This window comes from Lutra lutra, chromosome 7, assembly GCF_902655055.1.
Source record: "Lutra lutra chromosome 7, mLutLut1.2, whole genome shotgun sequence".
NCBI lineage: Eukaryota > Metazoa > Chordata > Mammalia > Carnivora > Mustelidae > Lutra > Lutra lutra.
The window spans coordinates 106,940,520-106,966,448 of NC_062284.1; the positions used below are offsets into that span (position 1 = coordinate 106,940,520).

Genomic DNA, 25,929 nt, shown 5'->3' on the forward strand with positions numbered 1-25,929 from the left:
CAGTTTTTAAAATATGACTCAAAATATCTTCATCAACCCCGCAGAGTACAACATGAAGCATGCTTTCCAGTTTTATTACTTTTTGGTGGCTTCGTCAATTCCCCAAAGGAGCATATGCCAAGTTGGGATTGGGCCCTATGGTTCTGGAGCAAGGAACAAAGTGAGCCCTTGCTCTCAGGTTTCCCAACCTGCCCTCGGAAGACTCTGTCTCTTAGAAATTTTGCATTTTCTGGTCATACCACAAGAAGAGAGGGAGAAGGTTTTACATTTAGTAACATTTATTTATGCATTCAGTATCAAGTACATAAGTGCAAATATCCAGAGTCCATATTAGGTCCATTAGGAACTACAGAGAAAGTAATACAAATTGTAATAAAGTTAACATGCTGGTACTTTTTACCATACATGTAAATCAGCCTGTCAGTCCCACACAACAAAAGTACTGCATGTTTTTTGGGGGAGGGGCTGTTGTTCATTTATTTAATTATTTTAAGTTATACAAAACTGATTACCAGAAGTACGGCCGACTGTTTTTATTTTTATGTTGAGTGTTGGAAAAACACTAAAACATCAGTCTACAATTCTATATATTGTTATTAAAGATGAATCCAACCAGCAACCCAAGACATGTAAGCGGTTTCCACTACTGCATCAGTGCACTCGGCGGGAAAGGCCTAGCCACAGGGGACATTAGAAGCTACAGAAGCACTGCAGAGAGGAGGAGGAGAACACCGAAGAAGAAAAAATAAATTGGGCTCTCACCATCATGCACTTTTTTTTTAGCAACACAAAATTAAAACCACATCTAATACACTTTCTCTATACTTTAGTGCTTGACACAAGTGACTCAAATATCCTAAGAGTACAGGAACAGCCTGAAAACAGCTGTTGAGAGTTTGTCTCTAAGATGATGGTATTGGGGGGAAAAACAATCAATTTGCAGTAACATGTAAGAACAGAGCTGTTACCACTCCACACATTCTGGTTTGTGTCCAGTCCCCGGTGGGATATTGATTTACTCAGCATGCCTTTTAGCGCCTGGGATTTTAGCCTGAATCCTGAAAAAAGACAATATTAAAAAAAATGGTAAGGCACAAGTGTCATTAATGAAATCATTCTGTGACTTCACTGGGTGCTGTCGCTTTAACTAGCTGACCGAATAGCTTAATATTCCAAAAGATACGATAGCAAAGTAGTAGTATTTAAGAATGCATTTCTATGCAGCAATAGAGACACATTTCTGTGCGTTGAACTGAGACCCAGAAATGACTGGGCCAGGCTCCATCCATCTACTCTTCATAGAGAAGGTAGTGGCACTAAGGTCTTCCTGACCCAGTCTAGGACTGTCCTCCACACTCCTCTTCAACCGATCTCTAGTCAGTAATAGGCTGATGATGAGAATGATGATGATGATGATGATGATGTCTAATATTTACTGAGTGTGTCTTATGCCCAAGTCAGAATACTTTACAGACAGTATCTCATTTAATCACCAACAACCTTAACAGTTAAGTATTAACATTCCCAGTGTACAGATAAGGAAACAGGTTCACAGAGTCAAATAACATCTATAACAAACTCAGAAAGCTGAAAATGCCAGAAATGGACTCTAGCTAGCCTGACTCCAAAGATCACGTTCTTAAGTGTTTCACCAAAATAATGTGAGTTCCTGTGCTGGGAATTAGTCTAACACGGAGTCAGAATCTCAAAGCCAAAGAAGCCTTAGAGGTAAGATACCACCAAGAAATTTCCTTCAAAATATAGTGTTAGGCAAAACCGGTTCTCTCTCTCTCTTTTTACGATTTTATTTATTTACTTGACACAAAGAGAGAGAGATGACAAGTAGGCAGACAGGAAGAGAGGGAGAAGCAGGCTCCCTGCTGAGCAGAGAGCCCCATGCAGGGCTCAATTTCAGGACCCTGAGATCATGACCATAGCCAAAGGCAGAGGATTAACCCACTGAGCCACCCAGGCACCCCAAAACAGGTTCCCTTGAAGAACTTCTGTTCCCTCCTTTCTGATAACAAGACCTATCTGTGTAATTCACTTATATTCTCTTTTTGCTCTAGCTACCAAGCTCAGAGCCAAATCTGAATAAAGCCCAATTACAGAAACCATGTTAGTCCTCATGGGTAATGCTTTCTTTCTTTTCCTTTCCACAGCCCTGATTGCCAATTTTAATCTAACAATAGATTGTACATGTATGTTCATACACTGTATGTTGTCTTCTCTCCTTTCTCTTCATTTTAACGGGCCTAGACCCTTATCACTTTCTGTGAATTACAATCGCCTCCAAGCCAATCTGCTTGCCATGTCTCCACTCTGGTTCAACTCCCCTCCCATTAGATTGTCATTGTGATCTGTGCAAAACATAGCTCTGATTACATCACCCTGACATTAAAAACAGCAGGGGCTGGCCATTTCCCATTGGGGCAGAATCACTCCTTAGAGCATCCCACACTTGACCTCAGCCTCTTTTCTAGACTCTTTCCAGTTGATCTTTCTACTCATGTAAACTTTAGACACAATGCTTGACTGACTGTTTCCTATGTGACCTACATTTTCATGCTTCTCCCTCTGCTTTTATATTGTTTCTTCTTCCTGCAATGTCTTTCCCCTCATCACCCACCTGGTGAACGTTCACTCATCCCTCAGGGCTGCTACAGACAGAATGTTTGTGTCCTCCCGTCCCAAATTCATATGTTGAAACTTAACCTCTAACATGTTAGTATGTGGAGGTGAGGCCTTTCCGAGGTGTCAGGTCATGAGGGTGGAGCCTTCATGAATAAGATTAATGTCCAGTAAAAGAGACCTGAGAGAGCTTCCTTCCACTTCTACCATGTGAGGACACAGCGAGAAGTCTGTAAGTTGGAAGAAGGCCCTGGCCAGAGCCTGACTGTGTGGGCACTCTGATCTTGGACGACCAGCCTCCAGAACTGTGAAAAATAAACTGGCGTTGTTTATAAGACACCCTGTCTGTGGTACTGTGTTATAGCGGCCTGAGTTAAGACAAAGGCCTTCATTTTAGCGAGGATTTAGCGTCATTTCCATTATCCCTCCTGGTAGGAACAGTTATTTCCTTATCTCCCTGACCTTCACATTTTATACAACCCCAGTGCAGTTCTTACATTGTCTTATCCTTATTTTTTTATAGTTTTGTCTACACCAAGAGGCTGAGAGCTGTACTAGGGTGGGGATCATCTCATTCATCTTTATACCCTCTGTGCCTGTTAACATGCATTACCTGGGAGGGACATCACAGGTATGGCTCTTTTTGGGACCAACAAGCCAATCAATGAAATAAAAATTAATAAATATGATTTTCTCAAGATCCCCAAACTAAGGATCGGACAACTTAGGACTAGAATTTCTGTCTTCTAGTTTCTAGGCTATTCTGGTGTTTTGCTGTGCTCCTGTAATGGTGTTGCTATAGTTCCCCAAAACACAGCTCTAATTGCCAAAAAGTCACCTGGGGAGTTCATTAAATTATAGATTCCAGGCCCCCAATCCTAGAAATTCTAATTCAATAGGTCTGTTTTAAGAGTCTGGGAACTGGGGTCTTAACCAGTTTCCCCAGGTTCCAGCCCGGCCAACTTTCATGCTATAACATGTTGCCATTTCTTAAAACAAAAATAATGAATACTTTAGCTTCAATTTGTTGATTTTCATCAGGTCTTAGTTGTACTTGGGTCCAAGGTGATAATTTCAGGCATTTTGAAATGTGCTGTAGATCTGATCTAGATCCAAGTTCACCATGAATTTAAGAGGAGGAATATGAACTTTGTGTACTTTAGGAGAGAACCATAACTGATCATATACAAATCGAATAGCAGAAGAGCTTTAAAGTGGTTTATTTTTGTTTTGTTTCATACATCTTTGGCTGTCTAAAATACTTCCCTCTAATTCTGATCACCTAGGTCCAGCGTGATTCTAAGATTGTGAGATTGTGAGAGGAAGTGTGTGTCAACAAAATCTAGCCCCTTCATGGCATCTATTTCCAGTGGGAGCCTAGGTCAACTTTTGATGAAAACGAAATTGTTAATGAAATGACAACATAAAAACTATCATTTTAGAAGGATATATATATACAAACACTAATTTAAGAGTTATGGAAAACTAAGATTAATGCCTATGTTAGCTGTGGCTACTTACAACTGGAATTTTTATCTCCTGATATATAAAGTGACCATAAAGTGGAGTCTACTCAAGACTCAGGTTTAAAAAGCGATGGTGTTAATTAAGTAAGCCAATAAACATATGCATTTGTAGAGTCTAAACAACGTAATGGCAAATATAACAGCTGTTATAGATTTTTTAAATTTCTCACATTTTCTAAACCATTGAAATGGTTTATAAAATCAATAGTATTTATTGTTGAAAATGTTTATTAACTTGATTTTTATTTCAATTAAACTGTTAGAAATTAATTTTAGTTTTTGAATCAGGCTTCCTTCTTTTCTCCAAAGGAAAGTTGTTCTTAGACATGAGCCAGTCTCCAGATAGAGTTGAACTTCATTCACTCATTAAAACTCATTCATCATGATACCTGGACTAAACCACTGAAAGCTTTATTTAATTGAGAATTTTAAAACGTATACTTATTTTCTGAAGTAATATAATTGGAAAAGATATTAATTACATGACTCAAATAAATGAATGATGATAAGTCAACTTAGTATTTTATTATCCTTTTATGACTCCTCTCTAATCCCCACAAACTCCAGCCTAAGGCAGTCTCTCCTTTTTAGGAATTGTACTATGTAACTTACTTTGCCACAACAGCATTTATGTGAGTTCTCACAAGTCCCAGATATTGGTCGATCTGTGCCTGCAAAGAGGAAGAAATAATGAGCACACCCAAAGGTCACAAGGTCAAAATTTAAGGTGAATATTTGACATCACGTAGGACTTACCTGGTGCTTAACATATACTACAGGTAGAGTGAACATTGAAACCACAGCTGGGATGAAAAACAAATACAGTATTAAAATTCTGACAGCAATGAGGATAAGCTTTCAGATACATTTTTATATAATATATATTATATATAATATATATAATATATATAATTATATAATGATGTCATCTTATAACATTATTTTATAGTAGCTAGCATTTTAGCTAAAGATGGCAGGGCAGTCCATAAGGAAAATAAGAGGATGCTGAGCATTTGATAGATATTAAGCCATTATTCCTGGAATGAGGATGGACTGTACACTCCGACGATGAAAATGAATTTCAGTCTATAACTGACTATTGCAAACAGATATTGATTGGAAACCAAACAAAACTGCTATGCTTAAAGAGAAAAAAACACTTCAGACTAAGGAATTCATTATTAATGTATAATATATATTATATTCTCTAAAGGAACTATGACAGGGAAAATGCCGTGTACTATGTGGCACTGGTTCCTGGGAATCTATGACAACAATATCCCAGCTAAGAGCCTAGGAAGCTCTATGCTCACGGAGCGTGTGAAGGAGACATAACAAGCTTGTCTGTCCTTACCCATGAGCAGCAGGGTCAGCCCGTTGAAGAGAGCGCCAACGTAAGTCAGGAGCCACATCAGGACTGCAAACTGAAGAACGGTATGATTATCAGAGCTTCTAAAACCATTTGTGACAGATGGAGTCTTATCTCATTGACTTCTTTGAGATTAAAATTGGGGGAAAAGGGGTGCCTGGGTGGCTCAGTGGGTTAAGCCTCTGCCTTCGGTTCAGGTCATGATCTCAGGGTCCTGGGACCGACCCCCACATCAGGCTCTCTGCTCAGCGGGGAGCCTGCTTCCCCCTCTCTCTCTGCCTGCCTCTCTGCCTACTTGTGATCTCTGTCAAATAAATAAATGAAATCTAAAAAAAAAAATTTGGGGGAAAATACACCATAATTTCAATGGGAAATGTAAGCGTTTAAAGACTTTGGATCTCTTTGTTAGAAGATTTGTAGGACTCATGAAATAATAAGGCAGGGGTCAGCAAACTGCATCCCTTGGCCTGTTTTGAATGTGCCCAAGAGTTAAGAATGAATTTTACATTTTTAAATGGTTGAATAAAATCAACGCAAGAACAACATTGTATGATATGTAAAAATGAAATGAAATGTAATATTCAGAGTTCATAAGGATTGCTGACCCCTGCTCTAGCCCATTATTTTTACATGACACATACAGAAAGATCACTCGAAAAGCCCTAGGGTAGAATATTACAATCTCCCTGGCATTTCTCTCTAGTCCTTACTTGGAAAGATGTTATTCCAGGAAAGCGTCTTGAGGGCCCAGGCCATGTTGCTCATTTTTCCTTCTTCCCTTCCTCCAATAGTTCCTGGGCAGCCCCCTGCCCCAAGACCCCCTGCCCCAAGACCCCCTGCCCAGAGTGTACAAAGCATTCTGGGAGCATGGGGAACCCATAATAACATTGATCATGCCCAGCTGTATCATGACTCACTGACTTCAGGTTTCTCCATACATTGAAGGGTGGGAAAAGCAGTGTGTTCAAAGAATCCTGATAAGTTCATGAGAGTGCCAGGACGAACACCTGGGTGGCTGAGGTCCACTGATTCTGAAGCTTCGTCTCACAGCCCATGCTATGTAAGGACACTTGCCCCTCTCACCATTAGCAGAGCTCAGAGTTTCTTTCATGAAAAAAGAATAGACATTTTTCACATTCCCCAAACTAGATTTTTTTAATTTAATTTTAGAAAATTGGCTGAGGAATTAAAAATGGTAAGGACAACCTGGTGTGTTGTAAAAAGTACAAAATTAGAAGCTGTGTGGCCCTCAGTTTGATCCCAGCTCTGCCAGTGACTCACTGGGCAACCTCGGGTAAGTGTTTTAGCCTCTCTGAGCCACAGTTTTGGTGTCTGTAAGATGAGGGGATTGGACTGGATGACCTTCACGGGACCATACAGCTGGAGGTTTTCTTACTCTAGAATGCGATTAGCACTTGCTTCTTATTTTCTAGTTTGTGGTGGTTTACAGTATACCTTTAGGGAAAACAAAACTCAAGACTATCAAGTGAACGGCATAAGCAACCATACTTTCAGGGAATCCACCAGGTCCTGGACAAGGAAGAGCCTTCTCAGTTCTTTAAGCGTGTTGTTCACATAGAACTGCAGGCAGTCTGTGTACTTCTGGATCTGCTCCTGAGAAAGGGTGATCTCGAGTTCCAGGTAGGTCCTGTCAAGAAACCACCCCAAAGACAGCTCCATCAGAGGTAATCTCGGAACAGCTGAGTTTTCCTTCTCCCGTTCTGAGGACAGCTGGGTCACCTCTGGGGGCATAGGGCAGCTGCTGGGCTATAGGGCACCCCACACACCTACTGCCAGTGCCTGGGGGAACCTGGGAATCTTGGCCGTGAGTGGTGGGCTGTCACTATTTCTGTGTCCCAGAGACTGCATGAAAGTAGGAGCTGATAATTCAGAACAATGGCTAGAGGCAGAGAAAAGCCAGCCCTAAATCAGCTCATTTGCTGAATTCTCCAGAATGCCTGGCCCACTAGGTAGTTGGGAAAGTCCTCATTTCTTCTTGGTCGCATGGAGAGGGATTATTTCTTTTAATAACTGAGATATCTGAAATCCTAGTTGCCAATTATTGTTCATTATTAAAATTTTAATATTTCATGTTTAAATTTTGGAAAATACTTCCAAGTTTTATGTAGAGAGCTCTGAAAACTCAAGTGACCTGGGCCATATTCAAAAGCTCACTGTCTGTACTAAGAGCAATATTTTCAGTGACTACATTTTTCAGTTTTTTCAAATGATGACATATGATTATGGGTAGATAAACTAGGCTTCTCAAATAGTCCATCTTCCTGTTTGGCCATGCTCCCCACAGAGGGTCCATCCTCCCTTCCTCCTTCCCGCTCTCTATTCTAAGACAGTACCACATCATCTACCTAGAGGATATTTCTAGAGTTCTTACAGTGCTTACTTAACTCTGTGAATTGAGATGGAAAAAAAGAGCATTTGGCTTGAATTTTAGAGAGTTTACACTGAAATCTTATGGCTTTCCTACTCCTTGGAAAAAAATAGAAAAATGCTTGTTTGTCTAGATAGTAAATTCTGATCCAAAATGTACTGAGTCAGATGTTTCTTTTACTGATAAAAACAACTCAACCAAAGGAAAGTTTTTTATTTTAAATTTGTCTCTTAAAGGAAGATAAAGTAGTTGAGCTAATTAAATGTGTCAGTCTTGGGGGCCAAGAATGTGAAAGAAACTAGCCTCCTTGGCTGGCTGAGGGTACAGGCTGGGGCAGAGCAGGACACTGAAGACGGGAACCCTGGTCACAGGCTGGAGCCACTAAATGAGGCACGACATAATCCTGGTATGAAGACACTCCCCTTCGCTTCTCGCACCTTTGGGCTAGGAACTTGGATAGCCAAGTTACAGCCCAGAAGACTCATTCACTCTGCATTAGAAGAAGGCCTAATACATCCCAAGGGCAAGGATGCTTGGACTATAACTGTTTAACACCGAGGCCAGGAACCAGAGGTTGGGAAGGGAGGTTGGACAGGCAGCTTTTTCCTTTTTGTCAGTAAGTCCACGCACACAGGCATCTTTTCCCCTTTTAAGAGCCTGATGCCCTAAGGCCTTCATTCAGCTGACTGGTGAGGGTGAGCCAGGAGGACTCAGAGGCATCTCTGAGTGAAGGACTGGCTCTGGCCAGAAGCCACCAGCAGCAGCTTCTACAGGGCTCATCTAGGACTCAGAGCTGTCCCTCCGTTACAGGAGCTAAGGCCACCTGTAGGGCCAGCGCAGGGGGTGAGGGGGGCTCTGACAATCAGTGCTGAAAAACCCACCCTCACAAGCCAGAGTTGGGAGATAAATTGGGGTGGAGTTGGGTGCCACTGGTGGCTCTGCCCCGTTTCATTTGTCCTCTTAGTAGATTGCCTTAAAAAAAACTCTTCCTCACAACTGATGAATCACTAAACTCTACCTCTGAAACGAATAATACATTATATGTTAATTGAATTTAAATAAAATTAAGAAAAGAGAACAAAACAAAAAATTCCTCCTCTTCAATGTTCATTCCAGTCAGATTTCCCCAGTCTAAAAATGCAGAGAAGGGATACTATAAGACTATTCATGAAACTTGCACCCCCCCAGAAAGTTGGCCCTTTGGTATTTAGATTCCAGAGACCACAGAAATAAAAATCCAAATATTCTAGTCCTGACTGTATGTGAGTTACTGGCTATATGACTTTGGGCAAGTCACTTTTCTTCTTAGAATCTGTTTCCCCACCTGTAAATAGAGATTACATGGCCCTACCTTCTTCATAGTGTTGGGAAGATTCATTGTTGACCACTACTTAAATTATAAAATGCTGTACACATATAATGGATTATGACTACTATTAATAATAATTAAATATAAAATATTAATATTATATGTACATTTATGTTACATACATATATTAATTCATTCGTGGTGATGAAAATTAAAAAAATCAATACAGCAATAAATGTCACCATAGCAATAACTGAGTGTGTTTTAGAAATTGACCTGAAATATCAGGTATTAAAAGTCAGGGCATTCAAGAGACTCTGAGAGGTCTGTCAGTTCCCAGTGACGCATCACCCAAATGCCCAGGAGCTGGCACCAAGTCCGGGGGCAGGAGTCCCATGAGAGGCTGGGCCAGGGCTGGTCCGGCTGGGACACTCACTTGAAAGGGTGGCCCTCGTCGGTTTTCTGCACAGCTTGTAAAACAGACTTGTAGATGCGGAAACTGATGGTGGCCGAGAGCGCAGCAAGGGCCAGGTAGGCCACGACGCTCACAACGCTGAACTGGGTCAGGGAGAAGAGCAGCAGCAGGAAGCTCCCAAACACGATCCCGGTCTGCTTGATGTCCCGCCAGTAGAGTAAGTCAATAGCTGTGGGGAGAGGAGACAAAAGCCACACACACACACACACACGCACACACACACACACACACACTTAATGTGGGCCTTGCAGCTGGGTGGCTGCGCGGGGCTCACTTGGCAAAGCCGAGGACGTTGCATCTGCCCACCTGGCCTTCGGGTGCCTGAGCACAAGTGAGCAGACACAGGGCTTTGGCTGGGGCGCTCACTGTCATCGTATTGTGCTTTGGAGGCCTCTCTTCCATCCCTGAGGATGGTTCATAAATTCACAAAGAAGAAAAAAGCTGCTGAATCTCCAGCGACCCTACCTCTAGGGCTGTGTCTCGCTGGGCTACACCATCTGTGACTTTGAAACAAGACGGAAAGTGCCGAGGACTTGGAATACCTGTTCTGTCCCTTTGGATGGCATCGATTACATGCACCCTACTGACAAATTTCATGCCTTGGTGGTGGCCTAGAGGTGTGTAGCTCAGTCATACCCACATCCCTGCTGCTAAGAAGGGGCAGCAATGATGAAAACAAAGGTTCTGGAGAAGTGGTCCCTCCAGAAGCATGGCAGTGAGTCTGGAGACGCAGCAAGGCCAAAGGTTTCTGAATAAAGATACGGCCTGCTTCAAATGCAAGCTGGTGTGGCCACTCTGGAAAACATCTGGAAAAAATCTGAAGGGGCACCTTCACCCCAATGCTTACAGCAGCAATGTCCACAATAGCCAAACTGTGGAAAGAGCCTAGATTTCCATCAATAGATGAATGGATAAAGAAGGTGTGGTGTGGATGTGTATATTCAGACACACAAACACAATGGAATATTACACAGCCAACAAAAATTGAAATCTTGCCATTTGCAATGATGTGGATGGAAATAGAGGGTATTATGCTAAACAAAAAAAGTCCATCAGAGAAATACAATTTTCATATGATCTCACTGATGTGAGGAATTTGAGAAACAAGACAGAAGATCATAGGGGAAGAGAGGGAAAAATGAAACAAGATGAAACCAGAGAGGGAGACAAACCACAAGAGACTTCTAATCTCAGGAAACAAACTGAGGGTTGCTGGAGGGGAGAGGGGTGGGAGAGATGGGGTGTCTGGGTGATGGACATTGGGGAGGGTATGTGCTATGGTGAGTGCTGTGAATTATGTAGGACTGATGAATCACAGACCCGTGCCCCTGAAACAAATAATATATGTTAATAAAAAATATATATATAAAATACAAACATATTAAAAAAAAAGATACAGCCCCCCCCTCCAAAGCAAGCAACACTAAAAAGTTAGTAGGTGTCTCACGAATCCTTGGAGCTGATATTTGGACTAAACCATTTTATATAGCATATTCTATTTGCTCACTTATTGTGACTTAAAAATCTGAAACACAGCATTAAATTCTGCAGCACATATCTCATTTAGTTATTTCCCTCTTTCACTTAGACACAGAAAAATTAAGTTCAAAAGAACAAAGCCATGATGCTTCAAATACGATACATAATTTAAAGTATTTTCAATATTCTAGTCACCAGATTATGAAAAAGGCATAGAAGCCTTGTTGAAGAATGGTACACCAATTTATTTCCCAAGTAATCAAGTCACAAATTTTTTTTTACATTAAGATATAACTGACATATAACATGGTACAGGTTTAAGGTGTATGACACGTTGATTGGATATATTTATATATTGTAATATGATTGCCACCAGATCATTAAACTAATACCTCCACCAGAGCACATAATTACCATTTCTTTTGTGGTAAGAACATTGAGGATCAAGTCTCTTAGCAACTTCAAAGCTATAATATAGTATTGTTGGCCATAAGCACTGTGCTGCACATGAGGTCTCCAGAACTGATTTGCCTTCTAGTTGCAAGTCCGTACCCTTTGAGCAACATCTCCCCAGTTCCCACACCCTCTAAGCCTGGTAACCACCATTCTCCTGTTTCTACGAGTTTGGCTATTTTAGATTCCACCTATAAATGAGATCATAAGCATATTTGTCTTTCTTTGTATTTTTTCTATTAGTATAATGGCTTTAAGGTCCATCTATGTTGTCGCAACAAACAGTCTTTATAGAATGTTACATCAATAAATTTTCAGAAAGAGAGGACACAAAATTCCCATCTTACAACCAAAAGAAAATGGCAGTTGCTTACACTGCCAGCTTCATGGGCAGGGCACTGGGACGCACATGGTTTACAGAATTGGATACCAGTCATTTGCTCAGATGAAAACGAAGGTGACCAGGTTGAGGAGAGCAGGGGACTGCTCCCATCATACACTAACTGACTGAAGGAACAGTATCGAAAAGGTCACATAGCCTGTGAAAACCCTTTCATGCTATAGGGGAATATAAGGGGAAACAAGAAGTGTGGCAGAGCAAAATATTACTCTCCAGGCTGGCTGGAGAGTAAATCAGGGACTGAAGGGGTGGGGTGGGGGCTCTTTTAAAACTGGCTAAGGATCCCTCAGCAATCTGAAGCTGGAGAGAGAATTTACTGTTGAGCTGATCTGTCATCCATCCCCACCTATTTTTCATCTACCTGGTCCACCAATGACATGAATGCACAAGATTGCCATAGTCTGCCATTTTGTTGGGCAAAAATTTGTTCTTTTTCTCTTACAACACTTTTACGTAGGAAGTAGAGGAGAGAATCATAGGCATGTTTTGATGTGAAGCAAAGATTTTTTTTCTCTTTTGAGTAGGGCTGGTTCTACTAGTAGTTTTCCAGGGGCAAAGGAAAAGCAAGATTGCTCTAAAGCCTCTCTCTTCTCCCTGCCCCAATCACCAATTACACTGACCGACATTCTACTATTAGAAATTCAGTCCTTTAGGTTATCCTTTTTATCTTTGTATTTATCCTTTTTATTTTTATTTATTTTTTTAGTTGCAAAGATCCCAGAAAGGGAAAATGCAATAAAGTTTAGCTTGTCATTAACAACAAAATACAAATGAGTTCTCCAAATGATTTTTGTTTTAGAAGAGTTTGAGAGCAGAGCACTAAGGTAATAATCCTTTTCAGGTAGAGAAGAGGGATCTTTTAGAAGACATAACACAAGAAAACCCTGGGCCTCTGAGGGTAGGTGATAGAAGGGTGAGGAGAAGGGGTCTCTACAGAAGCCTAGTGCCCCCTGTGGTTGAGTGGATTTGGAGCAACAAATTGAAGTAAGCCTAGGCCTATGTCCAGACCAGCAGGGCTAAAGGCCCCTGGCGAACTGGAGCCTCCTAGCATTTATTTTGTTTCAAGTAGGGGAGGGTGGTGTGGAGAATAAAAAGATGAAAACACCACCGTTATCTGCAATGTTTCCTCTTCCCCATTTTGTTCAATTTATTCAGTATTTATTGGGCAAGAACTTTTTTTAAGGGCCAGGCTTTGGGCTAGGTGTCAGTAATATCAAACCAAGGAATTGTTTAAAAAAAGAAACCCACTGCGCAAATAAGTTGTAATCTGTTTCATGACACCCACAGATTCACATGGCAGACATGTTTAGAAACAAATACATCATAAGACAGCATGATTTGTGCTAAAGGGGGCACTCCTTAATGGTGGAGAAAACAGGCTTACCCACCCCTGAGATGACGTGAAGGGGGCACGGGAGACCCTACAGTTTTCAGGCAAAGAAAACATAAAATTTGCTACTATCACTTAAGTTGCTTAACGCTTGTTAAAAATGGTGTACCCTTCTAGAAAAGCCTTCTGAATCCCCGGATACCTGGTCAAACAGCTTGAGAATGGCAGGCGTCAAGCAGGGGCTTTATGAGAAGAAACTACGGACAGAGAGTGGACTGTCAGCTAAACAGTATTAGCTCGGCATAGTCATTATACAACAGGTGTTTTGATCAACGTGTTAAGTTTGCTGGAGGCTTCTAATGAGGAGGTGAACAAAAGAGTAATCTTATGACATAAATGGGATGTTTATTCTGGGTACCTTGTGGCACGGTAATCTATATACATAGATTTTGAAATGTTCAAAGCACTTTTAGAAGTTACTGCATTTAAACTTCACAATCAACTCTACTGGATAGGTATATAACAGGTATAACAGATGAAGAAGATAAAAGTTAAGAAATCTGTCTTATGGGAGTTAATGGGAGAAGATCAAACCCTAAGTTTGCTGCTTCCTCCAAAACACAAATTGCCTCTCTCACATTATGTGGTTATAGGCTGAATGTTCCCCGAAGCATGCAAAATTAATTTGGCTAAACTGATTTATTTAAGTCTCCTTCCAGAGCTCTATATTTAAAGTGCAAGTTTGTAAGATACAATTATTGGTCATCTATTCATCTAGTAAAACCAATCATAAAATTTTGTGCCTGCTTTTTTTTTTTAAGATTTTATTTATTTATTTGACAGAGAGAGAGATCACAAGTAGGCAGAGAGAGAGCGCGAGGGGAAGCAGGCTCCCTGCTGAGCAGAGAGCCCGACTCGGGGCTCTATCCCAGGACCCTGAGATCATGACCTGAGCTGAGGCAGAGGCTTAACCCACTGAGCCACCCAGGCGCCCCCCTGTGCCCGCTTTTAAGGAACTGAAGATCTAGCTGGGAGGACTGACATTCATTTTACAAGTGGTGAATTTGTGCCAATATATTTTGTGTTGTTGGAGGTGGCAAAAGTTGAGTTCAAGGAAGGGATAGTGCTGGAATTGATGAAAGAGGATGTGGGATGGTTTGCGAATGTAGCGAACGATTTGCTAAGGAGACGGAGTGGATAAAGGGAAATATTATGAAGGATTAATCAACAAGAATGGTGACTAATTAGCCGCGGGAGAAAAGATGAAGAGCTAATTAAGGGTGAAGGCAACAATTCAAAGCTGGGTGACTGAGTGATTAGTGTCACTGACAAAAACAGGAAATCGGAGGGTGAGCTGGTTGGGGGTAAAGCGGATACTAGCTTTTAAACCTCCAGGTTCTAATGTGATGACATCAAAGCAGGGCATTTCGACAATCTAGGGAGAGATGAGATAGGGATTACAGGTGAGATGAAGCTGACAATTACAATGCTTCTGAAATTTTTTAAAGGTTAGAAATGATTTATTTTTTTAGGGTTTGTCATAGTAGCCCTGAGTTAAATGGCCTGTAATATCATAGTCCAATGATATTGAGATGAATATGTACAGTAGGAAATTGGAAGTACAAGACTGTAATTTAGGAAAGAGGGTTGAATAATTTACATTTGGGTATATTCTGAGTAGAAAGGGTGATTGAGGCCATGAGAGTGAAGGAAACTTCCAAGACAGGAGAGACTAAGAAATGCAACTGAGGATGAAACCATAGTTTAAGACTCAAAGAAGTGCAGCTTATCAAAAGCGTCCTGTCTGAGTGTTAGAATGGGGACCCCAACAGTGTAGTTGACAGCAGTCAAGAACAAGGAAGCCCCTCAGGACAAAGAGGCAGACTGCAGTGACGGATGCTGAAGACATAAAAAGGTAAATGATAACTGAGAAAGGACTCTGGATTTGGAGACTGGAAGGTCATTCATAACTCAGCAGAGAGTACTACCAGTAGTGAGGATGGAAGCCATCTTGTAAAGGGTTGGGTAAATGGTGGGAAGTTCAAAGTAATAAGAAAGATGGTGAATACACTGGTAGTTTGGGTGAGTACCAGCAAAAGCAAAACTTTAGGTTAAGCAAAGCCTGGGAATATTAATAGAAAGGAAGGAGTGAGCACTCTGGAAAGAGAGATTTGAGCAAAGTCTCAAAGAAGGGGAGAGAGGATGGGATTAATCACAGCTCTTTCTTTTCAAAGGGAGAAGGATGAAGAGAATGGGTAAAGAGGAAGAAACATTTTGGGAACATATGGGTGTGGCTATAGATATGCATTGAGGTGGAAAAGGAACAACATAATGTGGCTGAAAGGGGCTTGAGGTAGATTTACTCAAATCCTGGAAACTGAGTTAGGAGGCTTTCCTGAGACTGAGGATGATAAGGGTATGGCTAGATGAGATTAGGAAAGTGCAAACCTGCCTCATTCAGTACAGTAGTGATGAGCCACTTGTGGCTACTGAGTCTATAAGCTACCTATTGGATTTGTAGTAATTTATTTTGGTTGTTGAAAGGCTAATACTCTGGATATGTTGGAGTAATATATTATCATATTCATTTTACCTGTTTTTTATTTTGTTGTTTTTTTGTTTGTTTGTTTTACTTTTTAATGAGAAAGCTACTAGAAAACTTAACATTTCTAGTTAGTGGCTCACATTGTATTTCTATTGGATAGTGCTGATCTAGAAAAATACAGTGTGTCAAAAAAAGGAATCAATAATAAAACTGCCTGACCATAAAGAGGGTTTGGTTAAAGTTAGGGATCTCTGTTGGATCCAGGCAACAGGGTTGGAGGCTGGGTGTTCCCAGCAGTAGATGGCTGAGCTGAGTGAGCCAGGGCCGTGATCTTGCACAAGCAGCATGGTTGGAGGAGTCGAAGATCCAAGAGGACAGAATTGAAATGAACAACTCAGGCTCAGGCTGAGAATGACAGGCGGTCAAAACTGTTGGGAACTCACGGGCTGGAAGAGTGGCAATGGCTGCTTATGGTCAGAGTGACAGCAAATGGCCCGTGATGATTCAGTGGGAAGGGTAGGAAGTGGTGAAGTGTGATCAGAGAAGAGACTTTGTGTTCCAGTCTGCTGTGCAAATGATGACTTTTCACATTTTAATTTTGCTTAGAGTGATGTAAACTTGTGTAGGAAGCTTTATAGTAGCTGATCCAGAAGAAATGGATATTTGAATAAAATTTCCTTAAAACCTAAGCAAAAAAATAAAAGTCACTCTGTAACTGTGACAAATTACCCCCAGGAGTCTTTGGGTACAACAAAGTATAGACAGCTTTCTCTTCCTTTAATAATCCTCCTAACACAGAAGGGTCATATGAGAGGTTAAATACTCGAGTCACATTCACTAAGCACACTCACAAAGGCAGGTAAATTACTGTATCACTTTGCCAAGTATAAAAACTAAAGTTATGTTGCTAAAAACCAAGGAGCAATGCATTGGCTTTGAAATGAGAGATGGGTTTATCCTCTCTATTGAGAAATGGACTGGGCTTGGTGATCTCATCATAGTCCCCAAACCACAAGTGGGAGCCCTTGCTACAGCCTGCCTGGGGCTCACCTGGAAATCATTCCGTCAAGGCTGAACTGGCATATCTGGCAGATTTGAAGAATCCTGATTTCAAATGCAGAAATCAGTGCTACCCTCATTTCCATAATCCAATCAAGGACAGTAAAAAGAAATAGAAGTAATCCAGGGTTTGAACAGAAATAAAATGCCCTGCCAAATTTCTAGAAAGAAAACCCTTTGCTTTCTTTCAAAAATTTTTGGTTTAGGAAACCATTCTAAATGTATTCAATTATATGATCCAGTAGTGGCACAGTATTCAGAAAGTTTGTATGAACTTAAAGACAGTGGTGCAGCTACTCATATTTTACTAATAAGGCAAAATGTGGTATAAGTAGAGAACATGAATGGCAATGAACTATGCGGGATGATCTTCATTACTGCACCATATTCTTAAGTGTATTTATTTATATTCCATTTTGATCCAGTAAAATGCTATGTGACAAGTGAATGCTACTTCATAAAAGGCCAAATGAGAAAATTCTGTTTATATATAATATCAACATTTCATCAAAGGATTGTTGAAAATGATACGCTGTTGACTCTAATTGACTTTTCAGCAAGCTTCCAATAATTGACTACAATACTTGACTCTCTTCTGAAAAGAATTAGAGGCTTGAAAAACCTCAGTCCTTTACCAGCCTGTGTCCAAAGCAGTGGTAGTCAGTTTCTCTGATTTTCATGAGGCCAACAAAATATCAACACCAAAAGTTAACAAGAGGAAACAGTAGTAACTTTCCCTACTTTAACTTTCCCTCATTTTGCCATCCAACTGGAGAAATATAATGGGAATCAACATAATAAAAAAACCTTAAACAGGCACAGAGACCTTCAAAGATGACATCTCCAAGTCATGGATTCTGAGTTTCCTTCGCCATGAAACAGTCTCATACATAAGTTTAAACTTTAAATGGTAACCTAGGGGCCCTGAGCCTGGGGAAAACTGCTGCAGCGACTTCTGCTGATAAAGACATCTGCAGTGATTCCATTTTCCAGGCCCTTTCTTCTCACTGCTTAAATACAGCCAGTATGACTGTCAAGAGAAAAATGCCAACACTCTTATTTCTAGATGTTTAAATAATTCTGGGGATATTTTGAAAGAGGAGATACATTATACCCAGCATTCTGTGTGGACAGTAAAAGAGCACAGCATTTAATCCACATGGTAGTTCTAACCACCACCCTCTCCCTGTGCTATGAAATTAACGCAATGATGCTTAGACCCGTGGTCACCTTGATGGGATGTACCTGGCCAGGAAATGAAACAGCAGGGCCCAGTGTTTAAGACAGTGTGGCCAGCTCCTCCTGCTAAATCTTTTAGCAACTGGGCTCATTTGGAGGGGTCTCCACAGGGCAACTAGCATCAGAGGGAGAGATGGCCATATGGAGAGAGAGAGAGGATTTGGGCACATGTAGCTGAGGGAAGCACATGGAAAGATTTGCAAAGTATTAAATAATGGATGTCCTTGTGTGCTTTTTTTTCTTTTTTAAACTTTCTGACTTGATCAAAATACAAAACTGTTCATTTGGTTGGTGATAATCAATCATAATTAGCCACAAAATCTTGTTTGGGCCACACGAGAAAATCCATCATGGTATTGAAATAGAAAAGAACCATGGAGATAGATAGCTATTGCTTCCTTTATAAAAACTAAATATATTTAACATTTCTTACTAAGACCATAAAGGCAAAATGCTTCTTGAACTAAAATGATAAGGAAAAGGAATGATCTCTCACTGTACCTCTGTTTCTGTCAATAAATTATTATGTCTTTTTTTTTAAGATTTTTTTTTTTAAAGATTTTATTTATTTGACAGAGATCACAAGTAGGCAGAGAGGCAGGTAGAGAGAGAGGAAGGGAAGCAGGCTCCCCGCTGAGCAGAGAGCCTGATGCCGGGCTTGATCCCAGGACCCTGAGATCATGACCTGAGCCGAAGGCAGAGGCTTTAACCCACTGAGCCACACAGGTGCCCTTATTATGTCCTTCTTGATCCCAATACCAGTATATTGGATCTGCAGTTCGGTAGAGTGTTACCAAAAGCAAGACATGCTCATTGTTTAATGGGTAGAACTGCAATAAATTCTAAAAATTAAAACCTGTTACATTTGTACTTTTCATCTCTTCAAAATCAACATCAGTTTGGGCAAAGAGCTTGTAAGTAATGCTTGAATTATAAGACAACTTTACTCAGATTTAACTTAAAAATATAGTTTAAACATATTTGGAGGACACAGAACTCTATACTTCAAACTTCTAACAAATTTCTTTTTATTTTATAAAGGTTTTATTTGTTTATTTTAGAGAAAGAAGGAGCCTGCCTGAGCAGGGGAGGGGCAAAGGGAGCGGGAGAGAGACAATCTCAAGCAGACTCCGCACCAAGTGTGGAGCCCTACATGGAGTTTTATCTCATGGCCCTGAAATCATGACCTGAGCTGAAATCAAGAGTCACATGCTCAACCTACTGAGCTATGCAGGTGTCCCACAAATTTCTTATCTTATTTGAAATATATGCTACAAATCTGGAATACATTTACAATGACCCAGATTTTAATGTAATTATTATTATTGTCATCTAGGCCAAAGATGGCTTTTAAAGAATTATTAATGTCAAATTCTTAGCTTTCAAACTGTGAGCTTAATTATAAGGCAGTCATGTTTCTTTGAATAGTTGTGTGTACTTTCATAAGAACTGGAAAATGACAATATGTAAATATTAATACTTAGTCAAATGTGTACACAACTTGGGAGACCAGGTTGAGATGGATGGGAAATTTTGTGGTCACATACATTTAATAATTTCCAAAAAGACAAGTGCTATTCTGGAAGTCATCTACCCACATTAGCTTTTGTTTGCTGGATTCGGTGAATATTAACTTTTAATTCTACTATAAGTATAGTAACTTAGAATATATCAATTACTTCACAGATTCTGTTCCCAAATGTATTAACTAGTCTGAGGATGAAAGAGAATTGAATAAAGAATATAATTTCAAATATAAGGAGGAAAGGGAAAGGAGGCAGGGAGAAGGAGAGAAAGAGAGAGATAGAGGGAAGGGGAGTAAAGAAGAGAGGGGGAGGGAGAAAGAGGGAGAGACAGAAACCTTTTCAAAATAATGAAGAAGGAGCGACCTGCTCATTAAGATGGAATAGAGGTCTGCAATCAACAATCCTCGTGCTTCAGTCATACAGTATCAGGAATATTACTGGGGTTTTTAATGAAATAAATATTAATTCATGGAAATCTGAGAAAAATCATAGATTTGAGGATGTAGATTTAGAACAACATTTTTGTCAACCTTTCTCACCCATGACAGATCTTCCTTTAAAAAAAAAAAGACTCTGCAGAGAGTCCATTTGTACAGTCTAAAACCAAAACATGAAAGTAAAAAAGTATTCTGATGTATTGATGTTTATCACAGACTTTTTCTTAAGTTTAGAAAGTAATAGCTCCTACAGTAAAGAAACATATGTCAGACGCTCAGCAATTCTCTCAAAGTTTCACGTCAGTTTCTTCCATTAAATTACTTCAAATACTTTTGAGACATATACAATCTTGTTTTATAAAAGCTGTTTTTATTGCCAAGTCCCCTAGCTTCATGTTACATGGTATGGAGATATTGGACAATATTCAGCAAATATTAATGCTGATAAATGCTGGTGGTAGGACTTTGGGCGAGTTGTGACTTTCATTTGAACCCCTCTTTGAATAAATGGAAATTTTCATAATAGGTATGTATTGCTTTTAGAAAAAGATTAGAGCCATTATTCTCTCCCCAATCTTTGGAATATTCCCTTAGAAAGATTCCCTTGAAAATAATCATACACAATGATAAAGTAGAGTTTTATTTTTCAATGGAGTAATAGCTACTCATATTTCATATATTATCTGTATAACGAGAGTTTTCTTTCATTAAAAAAAAAATCCCCAGGGGCACCTGGGCAGCTCAGTTGGTGAAGTGCCCGACTCTTGAGTTTGGCTCGGGTTGTGATCTCAGGGTCCTGGGATGGAGCCCCACATCAGGCTCCATGCTCAGCATAGAGTCTGCTTCAGATTCTCTCTCCCTTTCTCTCTGCCCCTTCTATCCCCCACCACCACCACACACACTCATGCTCCTGCACTCATGTGCTCTCTTGCTCTCTCTAAAAAAAGAAAAAAACATCTCCAGATTCCCAGCTAAGCCCGTTGCCCCCTTGGATCTCATTAGAATCTGCAGGGAGGGAGCCGGCAAGTATAATACTTCTATTGTAACATTTACACAGTATTATAATGAGATTCTGTCCAAATAAAAGATGTTTGATAAATGGTTGTATTGGTCTGCCTTTATGTGAGTATTATCTTGACCAAATGTCATCTTCAAAATACAAGCATTTCTTTCAATTTCTGTCACTAAAGCAGACATGTTTTTCCTGTGTATTCTGGGATGCTTGGCTGTTTTCAACTAGCACCTTTCAGAATAGACCACCATGAACAGTTTTTCCACAGAGCACTGTAGGCCACAGTAAAATATTTTATTTTGTAAAAAACCAGAAATACTTTTGAGTTATATTCTCTGGAAAGTGTTTTGCTCTTCATTAATATTTTACACACTGGGCAAGCTGTAGCTACGGAATGCTGCAACACAGGGTCAAGTGAGAGCTGACCAGAAGCCCCAAACAGGTGACAAGAATCAACCCAGTGTATTCCCAAGCATACTGCCAGGTAAATTTGTCAAGTACAGTGATATCTGGAAAAAACTATCTTTTTTTTTTTTCCCCAAAGATTTTATTTATTTATTTGACAGCGATCACAAGTAGGCAGAGAGGCAGGCAGAGAGAGAGATGGAAGCATGCTCCCTGCTGAGCAGAGAGCCTGATGGGGGGCTAGATCCCAGGACCCTGGGATTGTGACCTGAGCCGAAGGCAGAGGCTTAACCTAATGAGCCACCCAGCCACCCCTGGAAAAAGCTATCTATGAGCACAAATAGAATGATAGGGATGAGTGATTATGCTCAAACTTTATTCCCCTGCCCCAGTACTATTTGGATTTAGGCAATATGATAAAGTCATTAACAGCAAAGCTTTCAGAATCAGCCTGCCTTATGTTTGGGACCCAGTTAAGTGGGAGGGCAAATTCCTGGCCCTCTCTGCCTCAAACCCCTCAGTTTCCTTCTCTGTAAAATGGGAGTAAGATAATCGTCTTATGAAGGCTTAATTAAAGATATGTAGCAAGAGTTTAGGATAGCTACAGGGACATAGCTAATATTTACAGAGAATTTGGGATGATTAATCGATGACGGTGGTGAGGATGACAACCATGGTATAAACTGGTCAAGACCACTGACTTGCTGATAAATTCTGAGCTCTTAAGGGAAGAAACTATATGAGAAATACCTTGTCAGAGGTCAGTGGAAGTTCACTCTATAACTCAGCACAAGTAAAAAACATGGAGTGCTGTCATGGGAAGAGTACTGGATTTGAAGCAGGCACGTTCTCACTACTCACTTCAACACTTATCAAAAAACCTTGGGTAAGTCACTTAACCTCTTTGGGCCTCATGATGACCAAGAGTAAACTGAGAAGCTCCTATGAGAAGACACTTGGCAAAATGAAAACGATGTAAATGTGAGGGATTATTAAGCCCACACAATCACTATTACCTGCATAATTCATATTCTTAGAAACATCATTGAGGAAAAAGTTATCTACCATAGAGGCCAATGGCAGAGCAGTGAGAAGTGAGGGGTTCTGTGGTCAGACAGCTGAGGCTTGAATCTAGCCTCTTCTGGCAATACTAGCCATGTACCTTGGTGGAGGCCTCAGCTTCACTTATAAAATAATAATAAAATTTACACACTACAGGATTTGTGAGCATTAAACGCAATGATGCAAGTAAAGCATTAGTAAACGTGCCCCCAACATATTAGTATTATTGTGATCTGTAACGTTACTATCTCTATAGGTGTCTTATTAGGTTATGGTTTTATTTTGCTTCCATTTTCACTGAGTTGGGTGGGCTTTGGTTTATAACCAATATTGGCAGTGGTATCTTTTTTTTTTTTATATTGGAAGCAGGATCTTTGTAATGTATACATTAATGCATTAATATACTGTAATGTAATGTATTACAGAATCTTCATACTAGTACAATGTGGACTTTAGACTCTCTTTAAGTGCTACTGTCTCTAGCTGAAATCTTACATGTTAATAAAGTAAATATAAGTTCCTTTTGCCTGGGTACTACAGTTCTTATGACAATTGTATCAGTGCCAGCCGAGTCTTCATGAAATAGTCAATGGGCTGCAATTTCTCCATGGAATGTTTAATAATATGGAGAAAATGTGAAGCTCACTTTCTTTATACCCTTTCACAAGCAAAACTCTCACCTGTAATACTTCTGGAGGACATTCTCAACAATGTTACCCTGCGTCCTGCAACCATATTCACAGTTGCTCCTACATCACACCCATTTCATTTCTACACGCAACTCTGCTCTGCTGGGCTATGGACCGGGCTCACTAAGAATCATTACACACCAACCGTGGCTTCAACCCCAATTGAGTATTAAACTCACTTGAGGATCCTCAAAAAAAATATTGATACTTGACCCAATTGAATCAGAACCTCTTGGGGTGGGGCCCAGGCATCCTTTGTGTTCCTAAAAGCTCCCCAGATGATACTAATGTGTAGCCAGGCTTAAGAACAGCTGTTTTTGATAATGAGGAACTAACGTGAAGAAGATACATGGAAAACGTTAAACAAAAATCTTATTATAGATTTATTTTAAATGAAATTTCTCTTAGTGAAAGAAAAAGGAATAATTTATTTTTTACTATTTCTCTTTGGTGCCTATAAACCCACCCACCCAGTTATTAGTCAATTTTCAAGATAATGGCTTTGTTCTATCTGACAAAAGGAAATCAATGGTATTGAAGATGACCAAAGGTCACGGAGTGTAAAAGACCTACAAGGATCTTGCATTAATCTTCACAAGTAGCTGTATATTGAAAATGAAAATGATTGTTTTCAATAGACAAATGATGACATTTGTGTTATTTTCTGATTATAAATAGCCATGCGCTTTTTTAACCCCTGCAGTAAGAAGGTTGACTGAGGCGAAACACATAGGAATATAATGAAAATAGTGTTTTATATCTTGTACCAATAAAAAAGAAAATCTGCCATGCTTTGGCATCTACTTTTTGTTAGAATAGAAGAAACCCATAATCATAGTCTAAAAACCAACTTTTTTTTAATGTCTTTGCATCCAACCTAAACTTGATATTATATCACGCCATAGTTGTCTGTGAAGTGTTATCAGAATAAACTGGATGAGTCTAATACCTAAGAATGAAACATCACCCAGCATTTTCACAACTGCCTTCTGTATAAAATATGCGACTTCATATCACTGCCATCATTCTCTAAAATCATGCCCCTGAATTGCCATCCATTTCTTATTTCCTAGCTTTTAAATATGTTAGGACCATTTATTTACATTTGACAGTTGTACTTCTAATAGACCCACATAATTTGAACTCGACTGTACCATTTTATGTCACCACCACCCAAACCAACGAATAAGAGATAGCTAATGTGCTCTTAATTCTGATGTTCACGTTTACTTTATCTTTGCTTAAAAAATTTACTTAAGAAAAATCTTATAGGGGCGCTAAAGATGAAAAGCCATTCTATTCTTTCTGTGATATAAAATGACAAGGGGAAGATGCCAGATTAAAAAAAGAAATCAGCTTCTGCTCCAGAGTATTTTTGGTCCCCTGAGGAACACTGCAACCCTTCAGGTTAAGCCAAATGTGCCTTCTTCAGAACCTTATTTGTTAAAGATTAAAAGACACTTCATCTTACGAATGCCCGAGTTTAGCACACATAATTCATTCTTCCAAATTCTCTCTTTCTCCTCATAATCTCAAACTGAGCAAGGTGAAGGAGGGAATCTTAATGTAACAAAGGAGAGATGGATGTGTGAAGTATGAGGCTGAATAAAAATGGCTGAAAAGCAATCCCAGCGAGGCTGGAGGGTGGCCACACCCAGTGCTAATATGGACTGTATCAAAATAAATCTGTTATATCAGAGGGCACTTTGCACTGCTTTGTATTTCCCCTCTATTTGTATCGCAGATACCCATTCTTAATAAATAGTAGTTACAGGTTACCCAAATGACAGACAAAAACCCTGAAATATTTCAAAGTGAACCATCCTAATATGTGGCTACGCCATCATATTTTCAGGATTTCCAGAGCTAGTCTGCATTTCCAGTCTCCTTTGTGTGACCACAAATAACAACCCTGAAATGGGTGTGTCCCTCTCAAAAGGATGCACTAGAGCCCTCTCACTTAATGGTTCTATCAGGAGATTTCAACCTTTCAGGCAGAAATTAAAAGGCCTGGGATGCATGGAACAATAAGAAAGCATTTTAACTCCGGGGCTGAGAAGAGATTAAACAAGTACTGAACAATCAACGGATGCCAAAAGAACTCCCGGAGGAGGCAACTGATGCATTATTTAAATTTCTAGCATTACAACAAGAAAACAAAGGGGTGGGGGTGGGGGGGTTAAAAAAAAAAAAAAAAGGAAAAGAATCCAAACACCATCCTTGTTGATTTTTGACAGGACAAGTTTACTCCCCCCAACAGAAAGCTCTCGGGTATGAAGCATGCATAGGTCCCACAGGTGAAATGCTGCACAATGGCCGAGTCCGGGTCCCGGGGTTCCCGTGCACCGCAGGCATGCACTACTGAAATAAATAGAATACCCTGACTTTTCCAGTTGCTCCATACACAGTCCATCTTGGTGGAGTCGGCAGTGGCCTGCATCTTACGGGCTTGGGGGGCTCGCCGTTGCTGTCCTCGGGGGCGCGGAACTGGCACTCAGGGTCGGCGCCCCGGCTGCAGCGGCAGGGCTCGCGGTGGCCGCGCGGCTGCAGACTGACTGAGGCTGCACCAGCCGGCGCGCGGCGAGGGGCGGGCG

General features: G+C 40.3%; 1 protein-coding gene across 1 annotated transcript; it reads right to left on the minus strand.

The window, feature by feature from the left end:
- Nucleotides 1-258: 258 nt before the first annotated feature.
- On the minus strand, nt 259-25,929 carry RTN1 (reticulon 1). The gene is made up of 7 exons (XM_047735643.1): nt 25,715-25,929; nt 9,661-9,868; nt 7,036-7,174; nt 5,512-5,581; nt 4,914-4,960; nt 4,770-4,828; nt 259-1,058 (listed from the first exon to the last, which is right to left on the minus strand). Exons 1-7 carry the CDS (start codon nt 25,773-25,775, stop codon nt 1,016-1,018), a joined length of 627 nt encoding a protein of 208 aa, XP_047591599.1. The 5' UTR covers nt 25,776-25,929; the 3' UTR covers nt 259-1,015.